Consider the following 14515-nt stretch of genomic DNA (forward strand, 5'->3'; position numbering starts at 1 on the left):
GATCTTAGTGGTCTTTACTCAAACGCCTAGTGATACGTTCATGTCGGATTAATTCAGCATTAGAAGACCGACACATATCAAGTGGTTTAATTACACCATAAGGGCCATTACAAACCAAAGGCATTTTTTACTTGAATTACTTTCGAATGATCTTATTAACACGTTGTTTTCTGATATAACACGAAGTTGAAGTTAAAATCAAAATTATAATTTTTAATGGATAATATTGGTATTATAAAAATTTTGTGGGGAAAAAGAATTTAAGGCTTTTATTATTATTATTATTATTATTATAGAAGTTTCATTTTAATCACAATTGATGAACCAAGCATTAATAGCATATTCTCATATTAGGTTACTTGAAAGGGGAAAGTGTGGCACTAGTCAATAATAAATGTCACAATTAATTAATCGTCACGATGCCAAATGAGTCAACATCCCATTAAATATTATCAACCCAACTCAACCCACTGGATCCTTTTATTCAATATCATTTTCAAAGCATTGATTAAATTTCAACAATAAATGCTGTGGTCAACCCACCACCTATTTGTCTGCTAATCAATAATGCTCCATCCACTAATCCAGGCACCCAATCTCAATCTCAAATTTTAAATATTTAGGGTTTTATTTTACTAGAAATTAAATAAAATTGGAAAATAATAACAATTCGCTTCTTTCAAATAAAAAAAACAAAAATAATAGCTTTTAGTGATTAAGAAGCCCATCATAATGTGAACAAAATGTAATCACAATTGAGTTGAAGGTGCCATTTGGTCAATTCCAACGGCCACTTCGGTCAAACGGTGGGATCATAACCGTTAACTTCAAATAGGGCCCCACTCAATCACTTTAAAATTACCGTTACTCTTTTTTTTTATTAAATTTTATATTGCGATAACAGGATTGGCCGTATTTCCAATACTACCCCTGGACGTTGGGTGAAAATACGAGAAGAGGATTACTACGTTGGGGGGGTTTAATTGCAACGCGGCGCATGTTAGAGCCTACCAGTGTGGGCACTTTCTGGGCGTTTGTGGTTAGGAGTTAGGGACTGTTTGCAAGTTAGCAACTTAAATGCCTCACATGTGAATACAAACTAACTTTTTCTCACTCCCTCACACCCACCACCAAACACCAGATTTGAAGTACAATTAAATTTAAATTAAAATTAAAAGAAAAACCTAAGTGGGCCCTGCAGGCCCATCTCTCTCGAACCCTTTATGGCATCAACCACCCATTAATTAAAGAGACCAAACTTGTATTAAAGACACATTGTACTCTTACCAACAACAAACAACAGTGAGATTGATGGATTGAAAGATAGAAAGAACAGAGAAAAAAAATGAGAGCTTTTATTGATGAAATGGTTGAGATAAAAGAAACAACAATATCAATAACATCATCATCGTCATATTCATCCTTTTCTTTCCCTAACCCAACAATTTTCTAGGTACCCAAACAGACAGACAACCTCCAATCTCCCTGTCATGCCTTCCCCAATGGTTTTTTTTTTTTTTTCCTCTTTTGTATATATCATCACATATATACATGGTAACATACCCTCTTCTACAAGACAGCCACCAGCCAAAGCCTCTCTCTCTGTCTATCCTTCAACTTTTCTTCAGCTAATGAGCAAATGTAGCAAATGTAGTGAATTGTACAAGGTTCTTGGATACTATTGACGTTTGAATGGAAGATGGGGATACAAGAACTGGGCTGCTGGCCTACCCGAAACCGGAAAATAGAAAAAAGGGATGAGAGGAAAGAAGATGGAAACCAGAGAGCAATGGGGGAATGAATGAATGAAATGGAAACTGCAAAAGGGAACTCTAAAGCTATCTCTCTTCTCTGGGTTCCGATGGAACTGGGTCCAAATGGGGGATTATTATGTAATGTAGAGCTGCTCTGATTATGTCACAGATAACTGATAGTCCTTGTATAGCAGGAGGAGAGCTGGGGTGAGGAAGGGGGCGGGGGCAGCTGTGGGAGGTGTGTCTCTCCCCCATGGAGGTGAAGAGCAGGAGGAAAAAGCATAATCCGGGTGACAAACAGTGGTACTACAGTAAAGTCTTGTGTTCTAAAAACCGTAATGTCTCACCGAGGATTCCAACACTTCGCGAGTAGGGCAGATGATTTCCTTCACTCGGCTACCATTTTTATAGATCTTGAATGTTGGCAGTATCCTGACATTCTCTACACTTGCTATTGCTGGGCTCTGTTCCACATCAACCTTTGGACAAATCACAAGTAGCAGATGCATGTGAGGAATTTGGATAAGTGGAATAAAAAGAGTCTGACACAAAACACAAAAAAAAATGTGGATGTTTACCTTGAGAAAACTTAATGATGGGTATCGACCACAAAGGGTGTCTACAAACGGAGATATCTGCTCGCTTTGCGGATTGGTGGCTGCTTTGAAAAGGACAATGGACACACCTGCAATTTAGGGTTTATCCTTGAGAACGTTGTTGACATGATAATAACTTAAAGAATTGTGGAAAGAGAAATGAAGATGGGGAAGGCTAACCAGGTGAAGATATTGCAGACTTGAACTGCTCAAGACTTGATACGTCCTCCACTTCGCCACCAAACTTCATATTATAGACTTCTTCCCCACGCGATTTCTTCAATGCAACTTGGGCATGGAATAGAGACTCAGCTACATCATTGTCATTTGGGAGTTCCCTCCTCAAAAGCTCATAATCTCTGACAGCATCAACCCACCTTTCTAGCTGTAATCCCAACAATTGAACAATCATATAAACCATACAAAACCCTAAAGGAAATATTATACAAGGAATGCCTGACTTTAGGAGCGGACACTTTACCTTGCTGTATGAGGCAGCCCTTCGGAGAAGAGCTTTCATGTAATTGGGTTGGATGTAGAGGGCCTGATTGCAGTCATCAACAGATCGTTCCCACATTCCAAGCTTATAATAGCAAGCTGCTCTGTTGCAATAAAGAACAGAGTTGGAAGGATCCAGCCTGAGGCCTTCACCATATGCTGCGCAAGCTTCAGTGAACCTTTCAGATTTGAAGAGATCATTGCCACGGGCACGAGCTCTTGCAACCATCCTCACATTGTTGAGAAGCACAGCAACTTCAACATTGCGGGGATCAATCTGCCCAGCTTTCTCCACAGCTGTAACTGCATTCTCAAACCTGCAAGACATCCATCATCCATTCTCACTCTCTCCTAAACCCTTGGCTTCTTTTTCTTTTTCTGATGAAGCTTAGAGTTGCTAAACTCACCTTCCTAATGCCATCTCAATCTGGGCCTGAACAAAATGTAGGTAAGCTTCAGAAAGCATCCCAAAAAACTTAGCCTGTGAGGATGACTGTCCTGATGGTTCAGATTTGGGAATGTATGATAAGTTTGATTCTGCATCGTCAAGTTGATGGAGCTTTAAATGGGCTTCTACTCTACACGTAAAGATCTGTAAATTCAATCTGAACTAGTTCAGAAAAAGGCCGTTTTCTATTGACATCGACTTTGCCAACTAAAATAAAGGAAAATCTCAGACATTGTGATCCTACCTGGGGAGAAGAGTCAGCTCCAGCAGCAATGGCAGCATCACCTTCCCTCAATGCACTCCTCCAATCACCGATCCTCCGGGCATCAGAGCATTTACTAAGATGCTTCTCTACTTCTAGTAACTTCTGTAACTCTGCTGGATCAGGTTGCTGCCCAGGAACAAAAAGGTGCCTCCTCGCATTTTCTACTTGCCCTAACCTGCAACCCTTACAGGAATTATATCCCTTAATTGCACATAAGGAGAAAGAGAGAAAACAGAAACCCGAGTAACATTGCAATTATCTTATCGAGAAATGTAGGAAAATCCAACAAACTAAAGCATGGAGTATCAAGTTTTTTCTTACTTTTGAGAGCCAAGAAACAAAAAACCTCTCGAAACCATGCTTAATTCAGGTGATCTGCATATTTTCTTGGAACCCATACAACAAAAAATAAAAGAGATCAAAATTCATTTTCTTTAAAATTCAATTTTTCTCAGCGGCCAAATGGAAGGAACACTTAAAACCAACCTAGCAAAAGACTGAAACCAATCCCAGAACTGAAAATACCCATCAAACTAGACCCCTTCAGAACCTAATAAGAACACGGTAATCCCCATTAATCTTCTACTGCTACAATCAAAACCAGGAGGGAAAAGAAGGGAAATGAACAGTTCCAGAAGTAGAAAAAAATAAAAAATAAAAGAAAGAAAAGCAGTACAGAGAAAGAATATAGAACAGTGAGCAAAGCCAAACAAACACCAAATGTACAAATCACAATACATGAACTGGATCTGACAGGCTCACCAATGTAGAACAAAACTCACAATAATCCACCAAAAATCAGAAATTCAAATCCAAGAATTTGATAGAACACTTGAAATTATCATAAAAAGAAGCAGGAAAAAAAAGGGAATTCTTGTGTAACTCACCTACGGTAAAGTGATGCTAAACGCATAGAACACTTGAAATTATCATAAAAAGAAGCAGGAAAAAAAAGGGAATTCTTGTGTAACTCACCTACGGTAAAGTGATGCTAAACGCTGATGAGCTCTCCAATACCCTGGATCCAACCTCACGGCCTCCTCACATTCCCTCACCGCCTCCGGCAACCGGTGTAGACCCGTCAATGCCGCCGCCCGGTTGCTGTGGTAAGCGGCATTTCCCGGAGACAATGCAATTGCTCGATCGTAAAAGCTCAATGCCTCTCGAAAATGGCCCCTTTTGTATTGATCATTCCCGGCCTGTTTCACCTCTTCTGGATCCAAACTCGACATTGCCCTCTTCGCAGATTCGCAACCGGCATTGCCCTTTGAATATGTGACGCCAGGATCGCCGGATTTTGGGGCGGCGCCGCCCCGCATTATGCTGCCGTGGCCATAATTGCCCATTCCGGACCCCAAAACGTCGCTTCTCGAGCTCCGATTGGCCATGCCAGTTTTCAAAATCTTCCCAGATGGACAAATGTTGCCCGTCGGGAAAACGTTGACGGACGGAGAATTCACGGAGCCACCGCCGGAATAGATTAACGGGTGGGCGCCACCGGAATCGGACCTCCCGTGGCCGGGCTTAAAATTCCTAGAAGCCCCGCCAGATCGAACGCTCTCGGCGGCCGTCGGGCTACTCTCGCTCGACCCTGAAAGCTCGCCGGAGTGGTTGTTCCCGGCGCCATCCGCTCGTTTCGCAAGCTGGTTGTTCGCATTCCGGCATGACACCGATCCGGACGAACTGGAGCTACTGCTGGTAGTGGTGACTCCACTCCCCGCCGGGCCACTCCGTCGAGTCCGCAGCGGCGATACCGGCGAGCCCAGATCGAGTTCCTTAAAATCAGGCTTGTTGTTGTCGCAGTTTAACGTCTCCCGAAACCGATCCGCCACTGCACCCAACCCTACCTCCGACATGGGTTTCCCGGAATGCGACATTTTCCCACCGACACACCAAAAGGGGTCCCCCGGTTTTCTCTCCCAAAATCAAAACTAACTCGCGTTATCCCTCACTCCCCACCTCACCAATGCCTAGCAGCAAAACCACCAACACACCTCCACCACCAACCCAACCCAGAACAAAACCCCCAACACTCTGAACAAGACATCTACAAAAAAAAAAAAAAAAAGGGAAAAAAAGAAAGAAAGAAAGAAAGAAAGAGATAGGGATCTCGTGATATAAAAGGAGGAAGCAAAGAATGAATGTGAAGTGTGTAGCAAAACTTTAGAGAGAGAAAGGCATTGATGGTTTTTTTTTTTCTTTTTCTTTTTCTTCCTCAGTTTTTTTCCAGAGAGAGAAGAAGAGAGAAGGAAGAAAGAAAGAAAGAAAGAAAGGAAAGATTGAGCTTTTATTTATTTTTCCTCCTCTTTTCTTCTCTCTCCCCCTTCACCTGCTGTTTCACGAGACAGGCTTTGTTTCCGCTTCTCCCTCTATTTTCTATGTCTTTCTCTCAGACTTTCTCACTCTTTCTTTCTTATTATTTTTCTTCTCAACTCTCCTTAGTTTTCAATTTTCATTCACCCCTCTATAATTCGTATTTGTTGTTTTTTTCTTAGACTCCTCCCTTACTCTCACCCCACGGCGAGTGACATCACTTTCCCAGAGATAAGATTATTCCACTTTTGTTGTCAAATTCCAAGGCTTTCATTTTGGTCTATTCTCTATTGCCTTAAATATTTTCTTCTAATCCAAGGCTTTCATTTTTATGAAATTATATATTTTTAAAAAATTTTGTGTAATAAAGTAATCTTTTTTAATATTTTTTCCTTTTTTAAAAAAATATTTAAAATAAAAATGGAAGATGAGGATAAAAGGTATCAAATTATTAATAAATTGATAAAAATAATGTGAAAAAAATATTTAAAATGAAAATGGAAGATGAATAAAGGGTATCAAATTATTAATAAATTGATAAAAATAATGTGAAAAAAATATTTAAAATAAAAATGGAAGATGAGGATAAAAGGTATCAAATTATTAATAAATTGATAAAAATAATGTGAAAAAAATATTTAAAATAAAAATGGAAGATGAATAAAGGGTATCAAATTATTAATAAATTGATAAAAATAATGTGAAAAAAGATATTTAAAATAAAAATGGAAGATGAGGATAAAAGGGTATCAAATTATTAATAAATTGATAAAAATAATGTGAATGGAGTGGGAGAAAGTCATTAATTCTATTTTATTTTAATTACTTCAAATTTTACAATCAAAAAATCAATTTAGGGAAAGGATTGAAACGGTTTTTTTCCTCCTTCACAATTTTGGGAGCGCGTGTTCCAAACGCTCCAGAAACGGAGGGTAAGGTCCAGAGGAATGCTTTTAATTTCAGTGAGGGATTATTATTTAAGGTGGGTTGGTGTGCGCAGGTTAAGCCTCTTCTCCCCCAGCGTTGACGTTAGACTGAACTCCCATTATGGCTCGTTTTTACTATCTCTCCTTCATCTCTTCCACGTGGCATCAACACTGCCCTCCAGGGTCCCAGTCCAGTAGCCCCACATCCACACTAACAGACACTCCATTAATCAACAAAAAAACTGCCTACCCGCCGTCCGATCTGTCACTTTCATCATGATTAAGCTATTTTAATCAACCATACTCTCAATGAAACGAATTCCCCGACGTTGATCTCTCCAAGTGGGCCCCATATATAATAAACGGGTATAAAGTCTTTGAGATCCGGTATGAGCGAACACATCCTAGATTTCCCATATTTATTCACCTAGATGCCTGTACTATCAAGATTTTTTTACTTTCTTACGCAAACCAGAAGCTAACGCAAGATTTGAAGAGCCTCCATGAATTTACTGAACTACCCTCCACGGGGCTGTTTGGAACTTTGGATGAGTTAGTCTTGTAGAAAGCAGTACGAAAAATGGGAAAAATAGCAATGGTGGGGCGGTAAATAGAGTGGAAGGTAGGGGTGTTTTGGTAAAATGGAATGGGATTGGCGACAGAAGCAGCTGTCCATGTGCAGAGAGTTGGGGTGCCAGCTGGCCCATTCAGAAGGCAGTGGCGTCCAGCTAAGCAGATAACGGACAAGGCGACGGGGTTAGGAGGATTGTTGGGATTTGGAGGGCGAGTGTAGACGGCGTTAAGACGGTGGAGAGTGGAGAGGATGGTGACAGTAGAGGAGGAGGCGTCCAGGGGCTGCAGGAGAGAGGAATGATGACAAGGCCTTTCAATTTTTGATGCCATGTAGACACTACGGATATCTAATCTAGAGTTTTCTTTGACACGTCGGATTGTAAATGTGACGTGGGCTGCTTGCTTCAACCATAGTAATCCACTTTGGTTAAAGTTTAGGTTTAGCCTACGTATCCAATATCCTTGTCACCATACTACTTTCCAACGATATAATCATAAAAAAGAAATACACAAAAAATATCATTTCATGTCCCGAATGTTATTAAGATATAAAGAGGTACGAAGAAGACGATCAATCATATAATCAATATGATTAAAATATGAAGAATATGATCGAGATACAACATATAACGAATATATTCAAGATATAAAAAATATAACAAAAAATCGTATAATACATAACGAATATATTCAATATAAAAAGAATATAACCAAACATAAATACTATGACCAACCAAACTCACATCATATATATTTTTTTTTTGCTATTATATTCAAATAATATATCAAAATCTACAAATCATATTAAAACTTTTTGATATATTACCTATTCAATATTATAGATTTTTTTTTGTAAATTTAATAATTTATATTGATTTTCAATTTTTTTTTATTACTTGTGTTTTTTTATTGTCGATGTTTCTATTTTTTTTTTTTTACCTTCAATTTTCATCTACCATCAAATGAGATGCCATTGGCATTTTTTATTTTTTTTTGGCCTTTTTTGTAAAATTATTTTATGGTATGAAATGAGATAGATGAGATTAAGAAATAAAAGACATAATTATTAATTTAATCCTAATAATTCGAATTAATGTAATCTAATTTAACCCCAAATTATAAAAATTTTCCCATTAAAAAAAAGTTAATTGAATTGGACTTTTGACTTTAAAGTAAATTCATTCAATCACAGATTGCTACTATAATTAGAACTAATTTTACATTAATCACTCCAAATAAAAAAAGGAAGAGTTTTCCTAAATGTCAATAAAGAAAACTTTTTAGTTTGTAGTTTGTGGCAATTTTAAAAAAATTTACTTAAATTGCAGCATATAATGATTTCAAATTCCATCTAATTTTGGTGTGAATTATTCAATATTAATTCTATCTCCCAATATAAAGTGAAAGAAAAAAAATTAAACTCCCATATTTTTTAAAAATACACAAATTTATTTATAAAAAATAATTAATTGGTTAAAATGGATGAAATAATCCTTACATTTATGAATTTATATATTCTCATATTTTTTTTAAAGTAACCAATTTTTGACATAAATATTCTTAACTATTTTAAATATTTTTCATAGTAGAATAATAAGGGTATTTTTTTCAAAATGAGGACCAAAAAGATGAAGGTTTAAATTTTTAAAATTGGGGTTTTAATGGCCTTTTTAATCAAATAACCCATTATTAGAATTAATTTATTAAAAGGGATGAAATAACCCCTATATTTGTTAATTTAACCTCTTCCATATTTTTGTTTGAAAAGTAATCCATTTTTAACATTAACACCTTTAATTATTTCAAATATTTACAATATGTTTTAAAGAAAGAGTTATTTTTTCGGGAAAATGATGAGGGTATTTTTATCAAAATGAGGTCAAAGAAGGATGAAGGGTTAGATTTCAAAATTTGGGTTTTTAATGACCCTTTTAATCAAATAACACTATAAAAAACAAAATAATTAGTAGTTTAATAAATTTAATAATAACTATTCTTATAGTTTGTTTGGACCAAAATTGATTCTTTGGAAATAAAAGAGGGCTAAATATATACATAAAATATGTATCAAGGAGACTAAAGAAAAAATAAATAATAACTTGACCTTCACCTAATTATTAGAATTCATTTATTAAAAGGGATAAAATAATTCTTATACTTGTGAATTTAACATTTTCCATGTTTTTCCTTTAAAAGTAACTCATTTTTTTATATAAATGTCTTTGACCATTTCAAGTATTTATAACATATTTTAAAAACATATATTTTCACAAGAAAATAATGAGGATATTTTTGTCAAATGAGGTCAAAAAAGGATGAAATATTAGATTTTCAAAATTTAGTTTTCAATGACCTTTTCAATTAAATAACTCTAACTATTATAATAATCTATTCACAAAATATTATAACCATGGATTAGGTTGAGATTAATTCACATTAATTTAAGAATTATTTTATATCACTTCGTTGATATTTATGATTTATATTTTAAAATTCTCAAAATATTAGTTTTTCTAGGAGTAATATTATATACCCATTATTGCCTTGATTAATTGCTTATAGTTTACATTTGGCATCATTTTGACTTTAATCTTTGAATAAGGTCATGAACCTCATGATTCATTTTTGACCCTTAAGACTTGTATTAAACTCAATTTAACAATTATTTTATGTTAATTTCAATAAAAAAATTTGCAAATATTATGAATAATCACTACTAATAATTGAAGGTGGGTTTTTCTCCTAGGATTCTTAAGCCAATCATCTAAGATTGTTTAATCACTTGATTGGAATATACTTTGGAATATAATGTGAAAAGTAAATTAATATATGGTAATGGAAGAGGTCGTTGGGGGTGATTTTTCATGTCCTTGTCATGGTACGTTTAGGGTTTGATCTTTAATGCATTAATAACTAAAAAAGGATTGAAGCATATTATTATATGTCGAAAGGGTTTTAGAATGTATTAAATTTCGAACTTAATAACTTAATTACCTAATGTTGTTTTTATTTGTCGTCAAATCAAATAATTTTATGTTGATGACATTTTTATTAGTTAAATATCAATTATCAGTTGATCATACCATTATTTTTTGCAGCGTGTGGACATCAATCATAAATTAAATGGTATTTTTTTTAAAAAAAAATTAAATAAATAAAATAAAATTTTAATGCTAATAAAGTCAAATCGAGTGAGATGAAAAATATCATCCACCTAAACATATGTTTTGTTTTAAGAAATATATCTCTATCGATATCCATAGACCATGTTGATTATTCTCTTTTAAAATATGATCACCCATATAAATTATACTAAAACTTAGCTCTCACATCGATGCATAATCGTGTGCTTACATAATGTGCTTATAGTCTAATAATTTAAAAATGATATTTATCAAAGTTCAAGGACTAGATTAAAACAAAAAAACACTTTCTTTTTGTAAGCACAACATGTTTTCTAAAAACATTTTATTAATTATAATTATTTCATTTCGAGGCAATGGAGAGTTTTTCCATGAAGTGCAGAATCATATTTTCTTAAGCATTACATCTTCTTGGGAAGGTTCATTGTACTAAGCCCAAAGCTTTCATCCCAATTGGGCATTGTATTAATTTATATGAGCATATGATAATTTTTTTATTCTTGTTGTTTTTCATAAACTATATAGTATTACCTACTTGCTAATAAATTAAAGTTGGAAGGTAAGGCATCTCATATTTAATATAAAGTTATTTTATACCATAATCTAAGGTAATATGGAAATAATTAAATGTCTAAGTATGGTTAATATCGACATTTTTGTGCAAATTCTATTATTTTTTGGGCATTTTTTGTCATTTTTATAACCAAAAAAAAATTAATATTAAGGAATTTGGCTCCATTCACATCAAATTTCGAGGCTTTTTGAAAATTTTAGTGTACAAAATTGGATTTAGAAAAATATGAACAAAAAGAAAATAATAAGAAGAAATATTAATTTCCCTTGTCTAGTATTAGTAGAACTAGTAACATGAAATTTAAAAGAAAAGGATTTTTTATAACATGACATTTTTTTATAATTTTTGAAATCTCGATGAATTAAAAAATGTGATGAAAAAACTTTTATTTCACATTGTTTTTGAAATATGATTTCTTTTTGAAATTGAACTCTTCATCTCTAAAAAAATTCAATATCAATCATTGAACTTTGTGTTCATGAAAAGTTTATTTTTTAGGCCTCTTATTCACATTCACTAAATTCAACCTTTGACAGTGATCGTTACCATTATTTTTTCATCCACGATGTCTTCTTTAATATTTATCAAATGAATATTTTAATAATATTAGAAAGAGCGAATAATCTTATAGTTACATCACTTTCATACTATGCAAGATCAAGACCCAAGTTCCAACTCATTCTTAATTCACATAATAGAACATTATTTCAGTCTGATTAATTAATATATTATTTTTTTCGACTCAAAATATAACGGTCCCATCTTAAAATAAAAAGTCTAAAAATAAATGTAAATCAAAATATGCAACTCTAATTCAAAATTTTCATAAGAAAAAAAAAAGATTTGTTTTTCATAGAAATGAGATTATTTTTAGAGGAATGTTGGCAAAAATATGAAAATTAGGGAAAGGAACAAAGGTATCAAAAGGAAAGACAAATTCTATGTTGAGAAATACAGCTGTGGAAGTGAGGAAGATGTCAAAACAAGGGTCTCATGAACATGTCAATCCATATCAATCTCTATCCCAAAAGCTTGTGATCCTAAAATGGACTTTGGGAATTTCTCTCACACAAATACTTGGACTGAATCAGCCGGCCATGGTGGCTCCACAGTGGAGGTCCCCCTCCAATCGCATCATTTGTGTGGAGGCTATGTGTTTGATTTGCTGGCAAACAAGACCAATCTTTTAATTTCTTTTCTTTTTTTTCAAAATTTTTCTTATATTTTTTGTTTTTGTTCAGACCATGATAGTAGAAAGATATTTATAGAAAGAATTCAATATGATTAAATTTGCTTTTAATATAATGATGACAAATAATATGATAATGACTTAACTTTTATTTAATTCATTGTTTGATAAAAAATGAATACATTGTATCTTTGTTACAAGGTTATTCAAAAAGTCTAATCAATAAATGTGTGCTCAATAAGGAATCATAATCGTGTTTGATTTATCGACAAATAATCAAATTATCAATAAGTCATTGTTGTTTTATTTTGATTCCTTTAAAAGTGCTTTTTTTTTTCTCTTTTTGTTAGGATTGATAATAGAGATTTTTCTATGAATACATCGGAAAATAGTAATATTTTTAGATTGATTATTTTTTAAAATATAATAATAAAAGTATTTCCATAAATGAGTATAACTTTAATAATTATAAATTAAGTTTATTCGATCCAGACACATAATACCCTACTATAATACAATACATAGGACCATTATTTTCAAAGATTCTTATGGTGTTTTGACAAGTCGAGAAAAATGTACCTCTTAAAAATAAAAGGGTTATTTTCCAAAAAATAAATAAATAAAAATTGATGATTGATTTTTGTTTTTCTAACAAAAGCTTGTTTCAAAAGTCACCTAGGAAGAATTCATTATGTACATTGATTTGGGTCTATTGTATTAAGAGCCCATAATGGGGTTTCCATTGATTTTTATGCTTGCTTCTTAAGCTAAATGTAGTTTCTTATGCCCTTACATAATTTGCATATCATTTCATAATTGTGCAAAAATCCATACAAATAAGAAATGAAATAATGAAATAAAAATATTTTATATTAACAAAAAGAGAGAGGAGGAGATCTATTTTCATATGTCCTTTTTATTTTCATACTCTTGACCTTTTTTTTAAAAAAAAAACAAATTCTAGATTAACTCAATATTTTTTCACTCTCTTATAATTTTGAAATATTTTTCAACAAAATATTTTATTAAATCTCTTCACAATATTAAAATATTCAAGTTAGAGCAATTCAAGCCCACAATTTCATAAAAGACTTCACAACATAACCTATAATAATTTATATAAAATAAAATAAATACAATATATTTTATACAATTAAGTGAGAGAAAGAGATACTTGAAGATTGATATTATATTGCCAATTTCTCCAAATAAATTTATAGCATACTTGTTAGGAATTTTATAAAACTAGAAAAGTCAAAGACTTAACCCTCATGAATCATTTTCTATAATTTAAATATATGATAAAGCAAGTTAAGTAAACATAACTGTCATAATATAATAAAATAAAAATCATTTTAAGTTTAATAAAGATATTATAGATATTAATAAAGTGGATTCATGATTGATCACTCAAATCCCGACTTTACCTTAAATTTGAAGTAGGTTAACTCGGGGTAAGGTAAAATGAAAAACAAAACAAATCAAATCAAAGTGAAACCTAAAATAAGATAAGAATAATATCGGACATGAATCTGGCCTACCTTATTATATTCTTAAAAAGTATTGTTTGGTGTAATTTATTTTATTTTTTAAGGAAGTAGAAGGTTAATTTATTTTTTTACACATCCACAAACCCTAGCCATAGGGCATACCAAGCATGTTCCCTCCCTTTACACCACTATTCCAAGTGAAATGATATGCCCTAAAAAAAAATCATTCATCAACTTTTATAAATACCCATATAATATCAATGACTTTAATCTGATAAAACATTATATTAAATCAAATTAAGAAAAAAGGTTGAAAAAAAAAAACTTATGATTAGACCCATTTGGAATCTGCCCTAAACACAAACTTTTGTTGCTTTTCCTCCCAAAACCCGCTTAAAATCAAAGCTTAAAACCCTCTATTCTTAGATGGGCACAAGCCCACAGGTTAAAAACCACTAAATCCAAGGTGGAACCATAATATTATTTTATTATTTATAATATATATGAAAAGGGCATTGAAATTTCCAAGAGGCTGACCTGCCATGTGAGAGACATGAGGAAAGCTTAGAATGTCTTGGAGTTTGAAAACCACAGTGTAAGAGTACGGATTCATGAAATTTTAAGGATTACACTGCAGTGTTGCAGACCCAATAATCATGGGGTCAGACCCACCATGCTCATCACATGATATAGAGAAAAAAGAAGGCATATTGGGGTCTGAAATATGGAAAGGGTGATGATGTATT

General features: G+C 33.2%; 1 protein-coding gene across 1 annotated transcript; it reads right to left on the reverse strand.

Annotated features, from left to right (window-relative positions):
• Positions 1-1330: 1330 nt before the first annotated feature.
• On the reverse strand, positions 1331-5996 carry LOC100255533 (TPR repeat-containing thioredoxin TTL1). Its single transcript, XM_010645825.3, has 7 exons — positions 4537-5996; positions 3541-3736; positions 3256-3440; positions 2832-3165; positions 2531-2735; positions 2333-2439; positions 1331-2233 (listed from the first exon to the last, which is right to left on the reverse strand). Exons 1-7 carry the CDS (start codon positions 5436-5438, stop codon positions 2081-2083), a joined length of 2082 nt encoding a protein of 693 aa, XP_010644127.1. The 5' UTR covers positions 5439-5996; the 3' UTR covers positions 1331-2080.
• Positions 5997-14515: the final 8519 nt, after the last annotated feature.

The sequence above is a fragment of the Vitis vinifera genome, chromosome 19 (assembly GCF_030704535.1).
Source record: "Vitis vinifera cultivar Pinot Noir 40024 chromosome 19, ASM3070453v1".
NCBI classification, from domain to species: domain Eukaryota; kingdom Viridiplantae; phylum Streptophyta; class Magnoliopsida; order Vitales; family Vitaceae; genus Vitis; species Vitis vinifera.